The following is a 20759-nucleotide window of genomic DNA, read 5'->3' on the forward strand; positions in this document are numbered from 1 at the left end:
GTAAACAGAGGACATTTATCCATAAAAGTAAAAAGAAGCAGCTGGAAGGGGATACATTACGTCCTAAAACTACTGTAGTTGTTTGTAGTCCATTCTATGGTATTGTTTTTCATATAATATTTCTTATCTAAAAGTTAGTTTTTACCAAATATTTAAATTCCTACTTATTTCAATGGAAGACATTGACTTGAGATACAAGTGTTTTGAGTTAGGAGCGCCGTCAGAGACCCAATTACCTTCGTAAATTGAGGTACTACTACTGTACTTTCACCCGTTGGTTGACAACTCCTACGTGTCAAACAACTCATCAAGTCCTGCAGGGTCCACTGTGTTTTTATTATTACTAAAAAGTGCACACTTAAGGTAACGTCGACATACATGAAGTGCCGCTTTTGTTGACATAAAATTAGAGACCAAAAGGAGTCATTTCAACAAAGAAAGGTTGTAGCATTGTAGTATTGTCAATTTCGTCATTCTCACAACGCAGCATGAAACGACAACTTCTGGCTTGTTACACAGTGAAATGTTCACAAAGTCACTTCCTGTTCAGGGCAAACAAGTGAATTTAATTTGTTGATCACTGAAAAATGAATTTGCACACGTCGGAAAGATACAAATAAATTACCGGAGCAGCTCCGTTAGATAGGACTATAAGATTTCAAAGAATCAGTCCTTGGAGTACCAATAAGCATGTTCTGATGAGGAATAAAAGTTGTTTATATGATTACGTTTTTGTTCAGGGTTAGGTTAAAAGGTGCCGTATGGAATAATGTGGCCAGAAATGGTACTGCAATCACAGTCAAAGTTCTGTCGTTCCCTCCCACTGTCCATGACTGAGGTTGCCAAATACGCAGCAGAATCCGAATCCTATTTCAAGGACCTTCAAACGGCAATCGACGAGTCTTACGCTGTAGGTTTCTCTTGTTTGTGCTTCTTGCAAGATGGTTTTCTAAGTAATTATGCCACATTTTACTGGTATTGATTAGCCAAATGCATTCGAAAAGTTACGCAGCACTATTTTTGACAGGAGTCGCGACCAACTGTTGGCATTTCCGTGCTAAAATGTCTAGTTTGACTGCACGGACCGCCATCGAGATAATTATATATAATAATATTTAATGTATTATATATAGATATATGATAAGATGGAGGCGCCCGGACGGGCTGCGACACTGCGGTGCTCTTGCTAAAGATGGAACATTTGGCGGAAATGCCGGACAGTTCTGCAGACTTCATGGCTGGCTCGCATCGTGGTCACTCCGTGATCACGTACGACCGCCAGACACTTCTGGATATGGACATATCGGGCCGTTTTGGACTGATAGACGCGGGCGTGCTAAACATGCTAACTAGCATGGGAATACGTCGGCGGCTACATCCAGCGGCCTGTGAAGCAGCGGAGTCTAGTAGCAGCGGGGGCCGTCTACGGAGCAGACGCCAGCGGTGTGATCGGAAACGCGTATGTCGAGCGGGACTAAAAACAAAGCAGAAGGCTAATCCCCACAGAACACCACTTCCCTCCACCCTGAAGACGGATTTAAATAAAGGATGCGAGACTACTGGTCTGGGTAAGGAGTCAGTTAAATTAGAACAAGTTTTTCCTGCTTTGAGTGTTTCAGAGTTGGACATGTGTTTTACTGAGGTGGCTAACTATGATGCGTGCAGTTTATCAAAGCAACAATCAAACAATCGGAAAATCCCCGTTACTGAGGTGGCTAACTATGATGCGTGCAGTTTATCAAAGCAACAAACAAACAATCGGAAAATCCCCGTTACTGAGGAGGCTAACCATGATGCGTGCAGTTTATCAAAGCAACAATCAAACAATCGGAACATTCCCGTCGTATCAATTCCTAGATATGGTCGTAATTATACTAAATGCACTGGGCATAATAAACACAACATTATTAATATTGCTACTACGGATAATTTGATCAAAAATTCCCTAAAACAGCCCACTACCTATAATATAGGTTTTTTAAACATAAGATCATTGTCTCCCAAAACGTTGTTAGTTAATGATATCATCAGAGACAACAATCTTAACGTCATCGGTCTCACTGAAACCTGGCTTAAACCAAACGACTTTTTGCGCTAAATGAGGCATGTCCTCCTAACTTTACACATGCGCATATTGCCCGTCCGCTTAAAAGGGGTGGGGGGGTCGCACTAATATACAACGAAAACTTTAACCTTAGTCCTAACATAAATAATAAATATAAATCGTTTGAGGTGCTTACTATGAGGTCTGTCACACCGCTGCCTCTACACCTGGCTGTTATCTACCGCCCCCCAGGGCCCTGTTCGGACTTTATCAATGAATTCTCAGAGTTCGTTGCTGATCTAGTGACACACGCCGATAATATAATCATAATGGGGGACTTTAATATCCATATGAATACCCCATCGGACCCACCGTGCGTAGTGCTCCAGACTATAATTGATAGCTGTGGTCTCACACAAATAATAAATGAACCCACGCATCGCAACGGTAATACGATAGACCTAGTGCTTGTCAGGGGTATCACCGCTTCCAAAGTTACGATACTCCCGTATACTAAAGTATTGTCCGATCATTACCTTATAAAATTCGAGGTTCAGACGCATGTTCGTCAAACTAATAATAATAATAACTGCTATAGCAGCCGCAACATTAATACGGCCACAACGACAACTCTTGCTGACCTACTGCCCTCGGTAATGGCACCATTCCCAAAGTATGTGGGCTCTATTGATAACCTCACTAACAACTTTAACGACGCCCTGCGCGAAACCATTGATAACATAGCACCGCTAAAGTTAAAAAAGGCTCCAAAAAAGCGCACCCCGTGGTTTACAGAAGAAACTAGAGCTCAGAAATTATGCAGAAAGCTGGAACGCAAATGGCGCACGACTAAACTTGAGGTGCACCATCAAGCATTTAGTGATGGTTTAATAACTTATAAATGCATGCTTACCTTAGCTAAAGCTAATTATTACTCAAATCTCATCCACCGTAATAAAAACGATCCTAAATTTTTGTTTAGTACGGTAGCATCGCTAACCCAACAAGGGACTCCTTCCAGTAGCTCCACCCACTCAGCTGATGACTTTATGCAATTCTTTAGTAAGAAAATTGAAGTCATTAGAAAGGAGATTAAAGACAATGCGTCCCAGCTACAACGGGGTTCTATTAACACTGACACGATTGTATATACGGCGGATACTGCCCTCCAAAATAGTTTCTCTCGTTTTGAGGAAATAACATTAGAGGAATTGTTACAACGTGTAAATGGAATAAAACAAACAACATGTTTACTTGACCCTCTTCCTGGGAAACTGATCAAGGAGCTCTTTGTATTATTAGGTCCATCAGTGCTAAATATTATAAACTTATCACTTTCCTCGGGCACTGTTCCCCTAGCATTCAAAAAAGTGGTTATTCATCCTCTTCTTAAAAGACCTAACCTCGATCCTGACCTCATGGTAAACTACCGACCGGTGTCTCACCTTCCCTTTATTTCAAAAATCCTCGAAAAAATTGTTGCGGAGCAGTTAAATGAACACTTAGCGTCTAACAATCTATGTGAAACCTTTCAATCCGGTTTCAGGGCAAATCACTCGACGGAGACAGCCCTCGCAAAAATGACTAATGATCTATTGCTAACGATGGATTCTGATGCGTCATCTATGTTGCTGCTCCTCGATCTTAGCGCTGCTTTCGATACCGTCGATCATAATATTTTATTAGAACGTATCAAAACACGAATTGGTATGTCAGACTTAGCCCTGTCTTGGTTTAACTCTTATCTTACTGATAGGATGCAGTGTGTCTCCCATAACAATGTGACCTCGGACTACGTTAAGGAAACGTGTGGAGTTCCCCAGGGTTCGGTCCTTGGCCCTGCACTCTTCAGCATCTACATGCTGCCGCTAGGTGACATCATACGCAAATACGGTGTTAGCTTTCACTGTTATGCTGATGACACCCAACTCTACATGCCCCTAAAGCTGACCAACACGCCGGATTGTAGTCAGCTGGAGGCGTGTCTTAATGAAATTAAACAATGGATGTCCGCTAACTTTTTGCAACTCAACGCCAAAAAAACGGAAATGCTGATTATCGGTCCTGCTAGACACCGAACTCTATTTAATAATACAACTCTAACATTTGACAACCAAACAATTAAACAAGGCGACACGGTAAAGAATCTGGGTATTATCTTCGACCCAACTCTCTCCTTTGAGGCACACCTTAAAAGCGTTACTAAAACGGCCTTCTTTCATCTCCGTAATATCGCTAAAATTCGCTCCATTCTGTCCACTAAAGACGCTGAGATCATTATCCATGCGTTTGTTACGTCTCGCCTCGACTACTGTAACGTATTATTTTCGGGTCTCCCCATGTCTAGCATTAAAAGATTACAGTTGGTACAAAATGCGGCTGCTAGACTTTTGACAAGAACAAGAAAGTTTGATCACATTACGCCTGTACTGGCTCACCTGCACTGGCTTCCTGTGCACTTAAGATGTGACTTTAAGGTTTTACTACTTACGTATAAAATACTACACGGTCTAGCTCCATCCTATCTTGCCGATTGTATTGTACCATATGTCCCGGCAAGAAATCTGCGTTCAAAGGACTCCGGCTTGTTAGTGATTCCCAAAGCCCAAAAAAAGTCTGCGGGCTATAGAGCGTTTTCCGTTCGGGCTCCAGTACTCTGGAATGCCCTCCCGGTAACAGTTCGAGATGCCACCTCAGTAGAAGCATTTAAGTCTCACCTTAAAACTCATTTGTATACTGTAGCCTTTAAATAGACTCCCTTTTTAGACCAGTTGATCTGCTGTTTCTTTTCTTTTTCTTCCATGTCCCACTCTCCCCTGTGGAGGGGGTCCAGTCCGATCCGGTGGCCATGTACTGCTTGCCTGTGTATCGGCTGGGGACATCTCTGCGCTGCTGATCCGCCTCCGCTTGGGATGGTTTCCTGCTGGCTCCGCTGTGAACGGGACTCTCGCTGCTGTGTTGGATCCGCTTTGGACTGGACTCTCGCGACTGTGTTGGATCCATTGTGGATTGAACTTTCACAGTATCATGTTAGACCCGCTCGACATCCATTGCTTTCCTCCTCTCTAAGGTTCTCATAGTCATTATTGTCACAGACGTCCCACTGGATCATTACTGTCACCGATGTCCCACTGGGTGTGAGTTTTCCTTGCCCTTATGTGGGCCTACCGAGGATGTCGTGGTGGTTTGTGCAGCCCTTTGAGACACTAGTGATTTAGGGCTATAAAAGTAAACATTGATTGATTGATTGATATCGCATAGGCCTACTTTGTTGGCAAGCCAAGGTATACAGTAAAATTACTGTCACATTTCGTTCAGCATAACTCCATGTTGCATCCAACCGGATGTAGTGTGGGGGGAAATATCGATATACACGATATATCGCGGGTTTGTCTCTGTGCGATATAGAAAATTACTACATCGTGATAGTCGAGTGTATGTCATCAGGCCGTTGCTTTTAGCTGCTGGCATTACATTGTAGGCTCGTCTCGCTCTTTCCTGTCTCTCCTTCTCACAGAGAGCAAGCGCACCTTCTTACAAACGTCACATACAACGTCATACGCCCTCGCGGAGCAGAGAGGTAGCAGCATGGGTAACGTTAGCTGCACGTAAGCGATGATAATACGGACCTTTGATCCCTCAGGTGGAGCCGTGCGAGTGGTAATAAGAGAGAAAGAAGGTGCGAATTAAGGAAGAATTAATTCCCAAGAAAAACAGCAGGGGGTCCATCGTCTGGTGGTGGTTTGGCTTCAAGTGGATATATGTTGAACAGACAACCGTAATTTGTTAAGTGTGGGCCAAAAGTGTTGCTACAAAAAGTAGCATTACTGTTAATTTGTAGCATCATTTAAAAAGTCACCTGCTAGACAATGAAGAGTGGATACTCCGCATGTCAACATCTCCATTCAATGCTACACGCCCACACCATCAAGATGCCGAGGCAAACATTTCCAGATCAACACCGTATGAAAAAAATAGTCAACAGAATTTAATAACGTCCATAGTAACCTACCACATAGCAAAGGACGAGCAATATTTGATTTCCTATTATACATCTTATTTTTATTTCACAGTTATTGAAATATCTTGTGTGACATCATGCACAAAAGTGCACTTTATTTGTTTTAAACTATTGTAGTGGCCTTCTGTACAAAAAGTAATTTAGTGTTGTTTTGATATGTCATCTTAGTGACATCATGCACAAAAGTGCACTAATAGCTTGTATTAAAATGTCTCTGACAATCTTGCACTTTCTGTTTTGGAAATGACATGAATGTTTGTGCCACTGCTTAATAACTGTTTAATAAATACAGTTTTGCTAAATTGACTTAGTTGCGATTTCCTTCTCTGCATGAAAGTTTAAAATGAGCATATATTAATGCAGTATGAACAAGTGTGTTTTATTGTAGACACATAGAATCATCATACTGGTGTGATTATATGCAAGTGTTCATTCAAGGCTAAGGCAAAATATCGAGATATATATCGTGTATCGCGATATGGCCTAAATATATGGAGATATTTAAAAAAGGCCATATCGTCCAGCCCTAACCAGACACACTGCATTCTCTTCCACATTACCATCTTTCAGTGCAGAGTACAATTCTATGAGCCAACCAACGTTACGATAAACCACGTTATGCATAAATTATATAGCCTACAACCATGTCAATACGCAAAGCAGAAAATAATTACGTGTAATGCATTGTATTGTGCCAAGCAAATACCACCCCATATGTGCCTGATGTAAATACAATACCAGAAACTGCAATTAGCCATGCTGATGTTGGAATGCATTTCCTCAGCGTATCAGTATATTGACAACGAAATAGGCACTGACACTACCCATATCCACATAGGTTTTATTTGTGGTTTTATTTGTCAAAAATATATTATGCACTGTCAGTTGGATGACACGTCGACAAACAAGCAAATATTTTCCCCGTTAGCCTACATTTTGATGTGTCATTGATCGGGCTAGCATGCTAACTAAGCATTACACCAGGAGCTAAGCATTCGTTGCATGGACATACTAGCTTAGTTAGACAAAATCATAGACTGTATTGTATCATATAGTTTACATACGAAATGTCCATTTCCATGTAGTAGAAGTAATAAGAAAGTGTAAATGCCTGACTTACTTATCAAGGAGGAAATTAGCAAGTTTGGCATCAGATGAAAAAATCTTCTCCGCCTTCTATCGTCTCCATCTTTCAAAGGCATCCCCGATACAAAGCCTCATTTTGTTCCTGACTTTGTCATGAATAAGTTCAGAATCGTAACGACGCCTTTTAGATTTACTAAAGTCTGACATGTTTAGTAACTTTACCAGTGGCAGTAGCTAGACGAAGGTGGCGGTGCGTAACTGGCAACCTGGATGTGACATACTCACAGACTTTCTATCGTGTCATCTTTCAAAGGCATCCCCGATACAAATCCTCATTTTGTTCCTGACTTTGTCATGAATAAGTTCAGAATCGTAACGAAGCCTTTTAGATTTACTAAAGTCTGACATGTTTAGTAACTTTACCAGTGGCAGTAGCTAGACGAAGGTGGCGGTGCGTAACTGGCAACCTGAATGTGACATACTCACAGACTTTCTATTTGGTGGAGGGCGGTACATCGAAATGAAAACAATACGATTTCGGGGCTGTAAATCTAATTTTGAAATGAGCATATCCCGGCTGAACTACAGTTATCAATTATAAATGTAATCAAAAATAACATGATTCATTAACACTTTTTGATATTCGAGGGCCATTTAAAGATGACTTGACATTAAATTATTACATATGACACCTATAAAACATTGTGCGTACAAGTTTTTTTTTTCTTCTGAAAATACACTAAGTGGCTATCAGTGCATGCATTTGGTAAATTTGTATTTAAAATTGTAAAAAGGCCAAAAAAAAAGACTGCACGTAGGCTGCTGGATGTGCATTTCCTCGCTTAATGAATGCAGAATCAAGAACGACAATAGCCCCCACAGACATGAATGGCTGCTTTTTACACAGAGCATAGATCTCACCTGTGTGGACTGAGAGTGGGGAGAGGGGCCGAGAAAGCGTGGGTGATGGTGTTCCAACACAGAGACTCTTCTTATTGCTGCTGCGACAGCTGGAGCACAGACAGAGTGGGAAAAGAAAAATCAACAACACGCGACGCTCCACACAGAACAATTAGGATGGAAACATACTTTAATAATCGAAATGACTCATAGGTGAGAAAGTGAGTTTGACCTCTTGTCTGTTATGTGCCGTTGCGAGCGATCCTTGGCATACCCAAGGATAGGCTTCAGCTCACCCGTGACCCCAGACAGTTGATGGCAACATTACCATTAGAAGTGCATGGATGATCTATTCTAAACAGTTAAGCCGACTGGCAAAACGTTCCATGGAAAAACAACCTCTAAGCTTCGTGTAATCACGTTGGCCTTGGTTGTCCGCGACGAACACTGTTCTTCTTACGTAACTTGTGTGCATAAGAGAGAGATGAAATGAATCCGAAAGACGGTAATGACACCGCACGGATTAACGAGATCCGACCTCGGAAGTAGCCGTGATCCACTAAGCCATGACTACGGCAGGACGCCGAATAAGTCGCAATGACATCAACTCGCCTGCTAACCAGATGAGGACTGGTGATGGACGATGACTATGATGGTGGTCGTCCAGTTTTGTCATCTATGTTGTGTATTAGACATGGGCAATAGGGTCTAAAATATATTACATAATATATATTGCAGCCTCCAGTGAATACGAACTGTATCAAAACCTATTATTTGGTATGTAAATGTTAATAGAAGCATTTAAAAATGGGTTGTAAAGGCTCTTTATTTAGCTACTGACATTTGCAGTAACACATGTAATTTCCAGTCGTTTCATTTACTGTACTATAAATCTACTTGTTAATATTGGTTATTTTGTTAACATTTTGATATTTGTTACTTTCTGTTGTAACATGGTTCTATCTACACTTCTGTTAAAATGTAATAAACACTTATTATGTTTGGATAAGAAGTTGGTTCGTGACGGCGTGGCGTAGTTGGGAGAGTGGCCGTGCCAGCAACCTGAGGGTTCCTGGTTCAATCCCCACCTTCTACCAACCTCGTCACGTCTGTTGTGTCCTTGAGCAAGACACCTCACCCTTGCTCCTGATGGTTCGTGGTCAGGGCCTTGCATAGCAGCTCCCGCCATCAGTGTGTGAATGTGTGTGTGAATGGGTGAAAGTGGAAATAGTGTCAAAGCGCTTTGAGTACCTTGAAGGTAGAAAAGCGCTATACAAGTATAACCCATTTACCATTTAGTTACAGGGGCAGTATTGGTCATACCAATGCTGATACTTCAAATTTTCAAGATCATTGAATGATTAATTGTTGAGCACAATTATAATCAGATCAAATAATCAAAACACAGGATGGCAGTTGAAGAATGTGAATAAAACAGCTATAATGTGTCAACATGCTTTGTCACGATATAACAATAGTAATAAAAGGTCTTTCGTCGGCCATTTTATTATCATTTATATTGTATATTGTGCACCCTTATAGAGGCAAACCTGCTGCAACGTCCAACACACACCTATAAACTGCCAAAAAGACAAGCAAGTTCACAAAACACAAGTGTGGGGTAAATGCGCATCATTGTCCAAAATACACACAAACCACCAAAACACATGCAATGGGGGAAAACACAATGGAAGTACGATGAAACAGAAAGTAAGCATGCCAATCGGATGTAAGCCCCTTATATACGAATACGTAGATGCCGCCTCGGACACTGCTGTCCTTTGGAACGAAACGTCAATGCAGCCGCCATCTTGAGCAAGAGGAGGCCACGTCTGTTTATTGCATGAGTCAACTGAGGCAGAGGTTTATCCATGATTACAATTTTGGTCCCACTCAGATGCAGCCCAGTCTGATCAGGCTGACAAAAGCCCTGCTTAAGGTAGAAACCGTGAAGGTGGCATCTACGTATTAATAGCTATGAGTAAGCTCTGCCAGTATTGCCAAAAGTCAATTGCCAATGTCTGAGGGGATATACAAATACATCAGCGGGATGCCCAGAACAAAGTTGGCGTGGCAAAAATTTACATTTTCTGTATTTATCAAACTTTGTTTGAACAGTGTCATTGAGCTACTGATTTAATGAGCTGTGTTTTCTCAGTAATGCATGAGTTTTAGGCTAATTTTCTACAAACCCTGTTTCCATATATTTTGGGAAATTGTGTTGGATGTAAATATAAACATAATACAATGATTTGCAAATCCTTTTCAACCAATATTCAGTTGAATATGCTACAAAGACAACATATTTGATGTTCAAACTGATAAACACTTTTTTTTTTGCAAATAATCATTAAGTTAAGAATTTGATGCCAGCAACACGTGAAAAAGAAGTTGGGAAAGGTAGCAATAATTACTGATAAAGTTGAGGGATGCTCATCAAACACTTATTTGGAACATCCCACTAGTGTGTAGGCTAATTGGGAATAAGTGGGTGCCATGATTGGGTATAAAAACAGCTTCCCAAAAAATGCTCAGTCTTTCACAAGAAAGGATGGGGCGAGGCACACTCCTTTGTCCACAACTGCGTGAGCAAAGAGTCAAACAGTTTAAGAACAACGTTTCCCAAAGTGCAATTGCAAGACATTTAGGGATTTCAACAGCTACGGTCCATAATATCATCAAAAGGTTCATAGAATCTGGAGAAATCACTCCACATAAGCGGCATGGCAGGAAACCAACATTGAATGACCGTAACCTTCGATCCCTCAGACGGCATTGTATCAAAAACTGACGTCAATCTCTAAAGGATATCACCACATGGGCTCAGGAACACTTCAGAAAACCACTGTCACTAAATACAGTTTGTCGCTACATCTGTAAGTGCAAGTTAAAGCTCTACTATGCAAAGCGAAAGCCATTTATCAACAACATTCAGAAACGCCACCGGCTTCTCTGGGCCCGAGATCATCTAAGATGGACTAATGCAAAGTGGAAAAGTGTTCTGTGGTCTGGCAAGTCCACATTTCAAATTGTTTTTGGAAACTGTGGACATTTGTGTCCTCGGGAACAAAGAGGAAAAGAACCATCCGGATTGTTATAGGCGCAAAGTTCAAAAGCCAGCATCTGTGATGGTATGGGGGTGCATTAGTGCCCCAGGCATGGGTAACTTACAGATCTGTGAAGGCACCATTAATGCTGAAAGGTACATACAGGTTTTGGAGCAACATATACTGCCATCCAAGCAACATTATCATAGACGTCCCTGTGGCTTGGCATTGTCAGTAAGACAATGCCAAGCCACGTGTTACAACAGCGTTGCTTCGTAGTAAAAGAGTCCGGGTACTTTTCTGGCCCGCTTGCAGTCCAGACCTGTCTCGCATCGAAAATGTGTGGCGCATTATGAAGCGTAAAATACGACAGCGTAGACCCCGGACTGTTGAACAACTGAAGCTCAGGGACGTCCACCTGCTTATTTCAGCAAGACAATGCCACACCACGTGTTACAACAGCGTGGCTTCATAGTAAAAGAGTGCGGGTACTAGACTGGCCTGCCTGTAGTCCAGACCTGTCTCCCATTGAAAACTTTGAAGCCAAAAATACAACAACAGAGACCCTGGACTGTTGAACAACTTAAGCTGTACATCAAGCAAGAATGGGAAAGAATTCCGCCTGAAGTTTCAAAAATGTGTCTCCTCATTTCCCAAACGTTTCTTGAGTGTTGTTATAGAAAAGATGATGTAACACAGTGGTGAACATGCCCTTTCCCAACTACTTTGGCACGTGTTGCAGCCATGAAATTCAAATGTAATTTTTATTTGCAAAAAAAAAAAAAAAAGTTTATAAGTTTGAACATCAAATATCTTGTCTTTGTAGTGCATTCAATTGAATATGGGTTGAAAAGGATTTGCAAATAATTGTATTCCGTTTATATTTACATCTAACACAATTTCCCAACTCATATGGAACGGGGTTTGTACAATGAGGGCTGCACACTGAAGAATCAAAACATGCAGGGCCATTTAGACATTTTTCATTTATAAAACCATTAGAATATATATATATTTTTTTTATCTTTAGGGCTTCCCTCAAGTTTGGTTCCAGGCACCCAGAAGGGTCTCAGTCATAAAAAATAAGTTGTTGTTTTTTTTCCAACACTTAAATCCCTACAAATCCCTATATCAACTTCAAATCTATCTGTTGACATAAAGTTAAAAAATGTTTTATGTTTATGACCTTTTTTTTGGCTCTTTTTTTTATGGCAAAAACACAAAATATGAAAAATTTTTCCTCCCAACAATTTTCAAAGTGGAATATTTGATGTGATGATATTTGTTTTTTAATGCATTCCATATAATAAAAAACGTGATTAAAAGTCCGCTTGCAGCTGATCCAATAGGATGTTCTCCATTTCGCCCATAAAATCCAATATCCATTTAAAAAGCGCCAACAATACTCCATTCACATTTCGTGACTTGAATATTAACCAAGTACTAGTGATATTTTTATTAATGCAGACAAACTATTTAAAGCAGCGCCGTGATCACTACCCTGTATTCCTATATTTACATCATACATAATCGAATGGTTTGCTGCTTTCTCGCTTCCTTGCTCCCTGTAAGCTTATTGTAGATCATAAATCATTCCTCTCACCTGGGAAGAAAAAGTCTAAGGAGGTATTCCGACAAGTTGGCACGCTTTGACAGCCATTTAGGACCCGAAAATGGCAAGAAAGACTTTCTTTGTGAGGATTATGGTCATTCTTCATCTAAATGGGAATATATGAACATCCTAGCAATCGGCATCCTAGTGACAGCAGACCTTATACAGTAAGTGGTGTTTTATTATGTTTGTATGATGTCAAAGTGTGCAGTCAGTAATCAGTGAAGAAGAAAGCAAACGTGATGTGTTTTTAAAGTAAATGCACAGCGTATGCCTAAAATAGTCAAAATATGTAAATATTAAATACAATTATTAATGTGCCCCTTAATACATTATACAGATACATCATCATGTGTACATATAAAACCCTAATGGAGGTGCTCGGATGCTTTTTTAGGAGCTTTACAGGCAGAATTGAACGGATCTCGTAGGCTCCATTGTAATCGTACATTTGATTGCTTTTATTTATTATTTAGAATGCATTTAAAAAAAATAACATCCTTTGTCATGTTTTTCATAATGATTTGTGAACGATAGGCACAATTCCCCAAAAAGTGCAGTTCCCCTTTAAATAGGTCAATCAATTAATAACAACATTGACTTTGATACATCATTATTTTTTGAGCGATGAAAAAAACATCTCACAAAATTTTTCAGGAATCCAACATGGCTTCACTCATAATAGGTCTTAAAAATAAATATTCTTATTTTGTAACTTTCAATGCATATTTTCTAGACCAACTTTAAAACTATCCGTCTAATATAGGCTATTATTATTTTTTAATGTTTTTATTTTGTTTTATGCCATTTTTGTCATAGAAAACTTAGTATGTTTATGGCAAACACAAAACAAGCAATATTTTTTCCCCCCAAAATATTTTGAAATGTAATATTTGATGTGAAATAACTGGAGCAATAAATAGGTCAATAATAAATAGGAATATTGATTTTGATTCATTTTTTTTTTTGAGCAATGACAGTTGGGACATGTTATCAGAGTCAACATTGCAACTTTTTCTCATTATAATTCAGCTGTATACTATTTTATTCCATTTTATGATTTTGTTTTTGTACTAGAATTGTTGTAATGTGTTGCGGGCCGCAAATAACCCTCAGGCTGCACTTGACGGCTTTTTTGCGTGTTTTTTACATTGCTGCCAGTTTAAAGATGCGTGGGTTTTGGGGTTTTGTGAGTTTTTTTGACGTTGCTGTGCGTTTTCTCCCCACTTGTGTGTCGTGTTTTGTGCAATTGCATGTGTTTTGGACATTGCTGCGCGTCTGCCTCTGTCGGCCTTCGTAGTATTATCCTTCAGCAAGACAAATTTTGCTGGTTAGGGCTGTTTCACATCTATTAATCAATGGCTTTTAAGGCCAAAGCGACACAAAAGTGAGCACAGTGCATTATAGTCAGGCAGAGTGATGGCCCCGTGACGTTTCGGCCAGTCACCCACATAAATACTTGATGATCAGGCTTACAAGAACTTGGTCGCCATCCATCGAGATTTAAGGTTATTTCTCTGGGCAGATTCGCCTGGAGAAATGTTTACGTAACTACAGCTTTAATTTGCAGGCAAATGCTTGACACACACGAGTATAGCCTTGTCAGAAAGGAGGAGGAGGAAGAGGGGGGAAAAGTAATAAGAGCCCAAAATACAAAGAAGGAACCTCCTGTCAACGGACTCAAGGCTGACAGGAGTGGGTGCAACGGCATCAGTGGGCCCAGCTTGAGCTGCAGATGTCCAAGACTGATTTGTGTGTAAAGGAGAGGAGGAAATAATCCCCCCGCCCTAAAACGAAGGGGCCGGACTTGGACCATAAACACCACCATGAGCAGATGTTGTTGTTTCACTGCGTTGAACTCTCTATGATTGTCAGATGTTAAGAAGACGGAGATTATTTTGGATGTTGTGTGTTATTAAGTGTTGTAAAATTCTCCTATTTGACCCACTTTGATAGAACGCCCACACTTACTAACTAACCCGTATGGGACACTTAGGTGTAACTTGTACCTTGCAGGACAGAAAACTGACCCCAAGCCCTTGTTTCTAACAATAGGACTCCAACCTAACCTGTGGCCATGACAATACCAACAAAAGATGCAAGAGGGAGCTGTTTTATTCTACTATTCTCTGTATTTTAAGGGTAAACAAAGTGACGTGAAAGAAAATAGCACATAATGGAAGAGCTCATTATAATGGCCTGAGGGTTTAATGAATACGAGACAACAATAAAAAAAACTATAGTCTGTGGCTGATTGTCACAAAAGCCCATAGGTAAACCAAATCCATTGCTGACATACTTGATGTTTCTCCCCAATTCAACTGCAGCGTCTGGCAAGCAGATTAAAATGATCCCAGAGCTCCAGCAACTAGCTCTATCCCAGACAAAAGCATCAACTCCACCGAACGCGGGATTCTCGTTCGAGCGTTTAGCTCTCATAACACAGCTATTATGTCAAACCACAAACATGTCAGAAAAGTAAGAAGGAAAACTTATATTAAATCACCCATTAAACAATACACACATGAGCTCAAGAGCATTCAACTCACAGAAGTACAAAATTCTAACTCCCGTGAACTAACCTTTTTGAGCGCTTCAGCAAGGCTCCGGGATCAAAATGAGACTTGCTCAGAGTCGGCTGACTTGGGTCCGACATACCGGAGGCTTTTCTTTAATAACCTTAAAAGTTATTTGGGATCAACAATCAAGTGGAGCTGCTCGGCTGCTTGTCTCCCCACCATCGTTGTTCTCTCTCGGTGGCTCCTTTTGTGTCCAACGCCAAGTGTGTGTGTGTGTGTGTGTAGACCAAACTAAAACGCTTTCGACGTTGTCTTATATGCTCCGGTCCGTTGTCCGACCGGGGTGTCGTCCCCGAAACATCTTCCCCATGGCGGGTGTTTTTGTTGGGTCGCGCCGAGCACACCGCGGCGGGGTAACAACATGCAGACGAGGCTGCAAACGTGTGAGGAACCTGGTGTGTGGTGTTGCGTTCAAGTGCTGCTCGGTGCCTTTGGCTTCCACTGCTGCTTCAGAATAAAGCAGGGGTGTCCAAAGTGCAGCCTGGGGGGCATTTGTGACCAGCTGCTCGTTATTGTTGGTCTGTTGCATAGTCCACAAATACTATCAAACAAGAAAACTAAAAAAATATGTATTTTTACTATTATGGAAAAAAAACAACTCAACCTAATCAGTCAAACCTTCAGAATAAAAGCATGTCAATTAAATAAATGCACTTCGGTAAGTACTTGAGTCTTTCCACTAGCACACACCCCATTTAATATCATTTTAAGACAATGGTTCTTAACCTGGGTTCGATCGAGCCCTAGGGGTTTGGTGAGTCGGGCTCAGTGGTTAGGTGGAGGTCAAGACACACACGACTCATCGAGTAAATAAAAACTTCTCCTTATCGGCGTATTACTCGGCGTATTACAGATAAGGCAACAGCAGAAGTCACACTGATTTGCAGGTGTGTAAATTGTTGTGAGTTTATGCACTGTGTTGGTTTTGTTCTTTGAACAAGGTGATGTTCATGCACAGTTCACTTTGTGCACCAGTAAAAAAAAACATTGTAACACTTTAGTATGGTGAACATATTCAGCATTAATTATTGTTGCTTATTAACATGCAAATAAGTAACAAATTGCCTCTTAACTAGTCATTTTAAGTACTTATTAATGCCTTATTCGGCCATCCTACCATGAATTGATTAACGTGGACCCCGACTTAAAGAAGTTGAAAAACTTATTCGGGTGTTACCATTTAGTGGTCAATTGTACGGAATATGTACTGAACTGTGCAATCTACTAATAAAAGTATCAATCAATCAATCAATCAATCAAATGGCCCTAACCCTCTAACCCTGGCCCTAGCCCTAACCAAATAACTCTAAATTAAGTATTTGTTATTTAGAATATGTTCCCCTAGTGTCCAAAAAAATCTAAATTAAGTCTTTGTTACTTAGAATAGTTTCCCCATACTAAAGTGTTACCAAAAACATATAACTTTGTCTCGAATTTGAAAAAAAAACATAATTTTATTTTTCACTAAAGCAGGGTTCGGTGAATGCGCATATGAAACTGGTGGGTGTTGGTACCTCCAACAAGGTTAAGAACCACTGTTTTAAGACATACTGTATGTTATAATACTCTTTATTTGTATGTACAAGTTTTGGTACATACATTATTCTTCTATTGTTAAAGGCCTACTGAAACCCACTACTACCGACCACGCAGTCTGTAGTTTATATATCAATGATGAAATATTAACATTGTAACACATGCCAATACGTCCTTTTTAGTTTACTAAATTGCAATTTTAAATTTCCGGCGAAGTGTCGTGTTGAAGACGTCGCGGTATGATGACGCGTGCGTTTGACGTCACCGGTTGTAGCGGACATTATTTTCCAGCCCGATCCAAGCTATAAGTAGTCTGCTTTAATCACATAATTACACAGTATGGTGGACATCTGTGTTGCTGAATCTTTTGCAATTTGTTCAATTAATAATGGAGAAGTCAAAGTAGAAAGATGGAGGTGGGAAGCTTTTAGCCTTTAGCCACAAAAACACAGCCTGCGTTTCCTTGTTTAAAATTCCTGAAGTTGAAGCTTTACTATGGAACAGAGCGGTCAAGCAAACATGGATCCCGACCACATGTCAACTGTCAGTTTTAAGTGAGAAAATTGTGGTAATAAGTCGCCTTTTACCGGAGACATCAGCGGAGCTTCCGTCCTCCTGCAGCTGCAGTGACTTCCCTCGGAGACTCTGGCATCAACACACCCATGGCCACACCCCTCCGACTTTCAGGTACTATTTAATCTCACTAAAACACTAGCAACACAATAGGCAGGTAAGGGATTTTCCAGAGTTATCCTAGTAAATGTGTCTAATAAAATCTGAAACCCTCCCACTACAATCGCCTTTTTTTTTTTAACTGTTTATTTTTTTTCTAGTCCTTCACTCTAAATTTCCTCATCCACAAATCTTTCATCCTCGCTCAAGTTAATGGGGAAATTGTCGCTTTCCTGGTCCGAATAGCTCTAGCTGCTGCTGGCCATGATTGTAAACAATGTGAGGAGCCCTACAACCCGTGACGTCACGCGCACATTGTCTGCTACTTCCGGTAAAGGCAAGGCTTTTTTATTAGCGACCAAAATTTGCAAACTTTATCGTCGATGTTCTCTACTAAATCCTTTCAGCAAAAATATGGCAATATCGCGAAATGATCAAGTATGACACATAGAATGGACCTGCTATCCCCGTTTGAATAAGAAAATCTCATTTCAGTAGGCATTTAAATAATTTCCTGTGCAACTATCATAACTCATTATTGACGCATACTTTATTTGGGTTATACTTGTATAGCGCATTTCTACCTTCAAGGTACTCAAAGTGCTTTGACACCTTCCACATTTGCACACACAGATGGCCATGCAAGGCCCTAACCACGACCCATCAGGAGCAATGGTGAAGTGTCTTGCTCAAGGACACAACGGACGTGACGAGGTTAGTAGAAGGTGGGGATTGAACCAGGAACCCTCACGTTGCTGGCACGGCCACTCTCTCAATTGCGCTACGCCGTCACTGCTTTACTTTTGATATGCTACAGATATAAAAACAAATGCTGAATAAAACTACTTTTTAAAAACAAATTTCCAAATACATTTCAGTTTTTTTCAAGTGGTATCCGGGGGTCATTTTTACTTCCCATAGATTTTTTTTATATTGTCCATTGTCACATTCGAAAAAATACAATTACCCAAGAAAACGAAAACAAATGTAGAAAATTAAAACAAAAGTTGCAAAAAGGCGTAATTTAACAAGAAAAAGTTGAACTATCAATTGCCACATACAGTAATATATAAAGATTAGATTCAGACAGTTTTTTATTAACAAAGTACATATATAGTATAATGGGACGGCGTGGCGCAGTGGAAGAGTGGCCGTGCGCAACCCGAGGGTCCCTGGTTCAAATCCCACCTAGTACCAACCCCGTCACGTCCGTTGTGTCCTGAGCAAGACACTTCACCCTTGCTCCTGATGGGTGCTGGTTGGCGCCTTGCATGGCAGCTCCCTCCATCAGTGTGTGAATGTGTGTGTGAATGGGTAAATGTGGAAGTAGTGTCAAAGCGCTTTGAGTACCTTGAAGGTAGAAAAGCGCTATACAAGTACAACCCATTTATCATTTATAATCCTTTGATTTTTCAGTAGGCGGTTTGGACACCCCGGGTCTCAAATGTTACTACTAAAGACTTCAAATAAAATTTGGGATTTTCTGATGAGGGTTAATATGCTGTCAATTCGGATATTTAACATCCATGAGTGACTTGGCCGATGCAAATACCGATCACATGCTATCAAATGTACATTTTTCATAGTATTTATGGTGAGTGCTATTGACAGTTCCAACAACATTCAAACAACATTTGAACTAGTTCCTTATTCTGTTTTATAACAGAGATTTTATATCATAGTGTCAATAGTACACAATAACTGAACAAAAGCAAAAACTATCTACTGCTAATTTAAATTATTTGTTTTTTGCCCTCAAAGTACTTCTGTGTCTTGGAAATAATTTCCTGATTTTGTAAATATTAACAAAAAATATTTTGAATAAACAAAAATATCGACCTAATTACTCTACTATTGATCACAAACTGATACTACCTATTAGAGATGCGCGGTTTGCGGTCTCATCCGTGGAGTCCGCGGATAAACAACGGGTCGGGCGGGTGACATGACGAAAAAATAGATTTTAAATAGATTCGGGGGGGTGGCGGTTGAACCTTTCGGAAATTTTTAATATACATAGTTCAGGGATCGGCATCCTTTACCACTCAAAGAGCCATTTTGACCTGTATCTCAAAGTAAAGAAGACAATAGGAGCCGCAAACATTTTCGCGAATATCTGCTGGCGGTCACACCGATAACAAGAATAAGAGCGTGCTATGAAGCCATTGCCTTTGACGCCTTCTACAACATGTACAAACTGTTTGCAAGTCCAGCAACAAGTTATATGTGGTTTGCGCAGACACACGCACACGACTGCAAGGCATACTGGGTGATACAGAGTACACTGATGGTTGTGATATAATCAACTTTAACACTCTTACTAATATGCACCACACTGTGAAGCCACACCAAACAAGAATGAGAAACACATTTCGGGGGAACATCCTCACAGTAACACAACATAAACGGCAGACAACAAATACCCGGAATCCTTTTCATCCATGATTATTCCTGACTATATTATACACCCCGCTAGCACCCCCCCACCCCCCCCCCCACCCCCCCGTGCGTCGGTAAGGTGGGCGGGGTTGAGGGCGCGGGGGGGTAAAATATAGTCAGGAATACTCATGGATGCAAAGGATTCTGGGTATTTGTAGTGTTGCGTTCATGTTGTGTTACTGTGAGGATGTTCCCCCGAAATGTGTTTGTCATTCTTGTTTGGTGTGGCTTCACAGTGTGGCGCATATTAGTAAGAGTGTTAACGTTGTTTGTATCACAACCATCAGTGTACTCTGTATCACCCAGTATGCCTTTCAATCTTGTACGTGTATCTGCGGAAGCTGCATACAACATGTTACTGGACTGGCAAGCAGTTTGTACATGTAGAAGGCGTCAAAGGCAATGGCTTCATAGCACACCCTTATTCTCGTTATCTGGATGAGCAGCAGCTAATATTCGCGAGAATGGTTGCGGCTCCCATTGTCTTCTTTACTCTGTAAAACAGGTCAAAATAGCTCTTTGAGTGGTAAAGGTTGCCGACCCCTGATATATAACAACGGGCGGGTGGCGGGCGGTTGCGGTTTTGATAAAATGTTGGTTCGGGTGGATGGCGGGTGGATGACAACTTTAGTGATGCGGTTGCGGATGATATAATTGTCTATCCGCGCATTTCTACTACCTATACTATTGCCACCATCAATTTATTTTCAATCCATGAATGCACAACTTTTTATTTTCAATCTATGGATGTACAACTGTTTGTTTGCTTTTTTGACCATTGACCGAAGAACAATAAACTTGAAACTTGAAACTTGATGCGCCC

The 20759-nt window shown here is 40.7% G+C and overlaps 1 protein-coding gene across 16 annotated transcripts in view; it reads right to left on the reverse strand.

Moving 5' to 3' along the window:
* The window catches only part of LOC133540615 (microtubule-associated serine/threonine-protein kinase 3-like), a 115368-nt gene that overhangs the window by 66129 nt on the left and 28480 nt on the right, over positions 1 to 20759 (reverse strand). For 9 of the 16 annotated variants that reach the window (XM_061883372.1, XM_061883382.1, XM_061883369.1 and 6 more), the window contains exon 3: positions 8073 to 8161. In XM_061883372.1, coding sequence (XP_061739356.1) covers positions 8073 to 8161 — 89 coding nt within the window. Of the gene's footprint in view, positions 1 to 8072; positions 8162 to 15292; positions 15713 to 20759 lie in introns of those variants that run through there. The other 7 variants (XM_061883381.1, XM_061883377.1, XM_061883375.1 and 4 more) reach the window with 1 other exon arrangement.

The sequence above is a fragment of the Nerophis ophidion genome, linkage group LG22 (genome assembly GCF_033978795.1).
Source record: "Nerophis ophidion isolate RoL-2023_Sa linkage group LG22, RoL_Noph_v1.0, whole genome shotgun sequence".
Classification (NCBI taxonomy): Eukaryota; Metazoa; Chordata; class Actinopteri; order Syngnathiformes; family Syngnathidae; genus Nerophis; species Nerophis ophidion.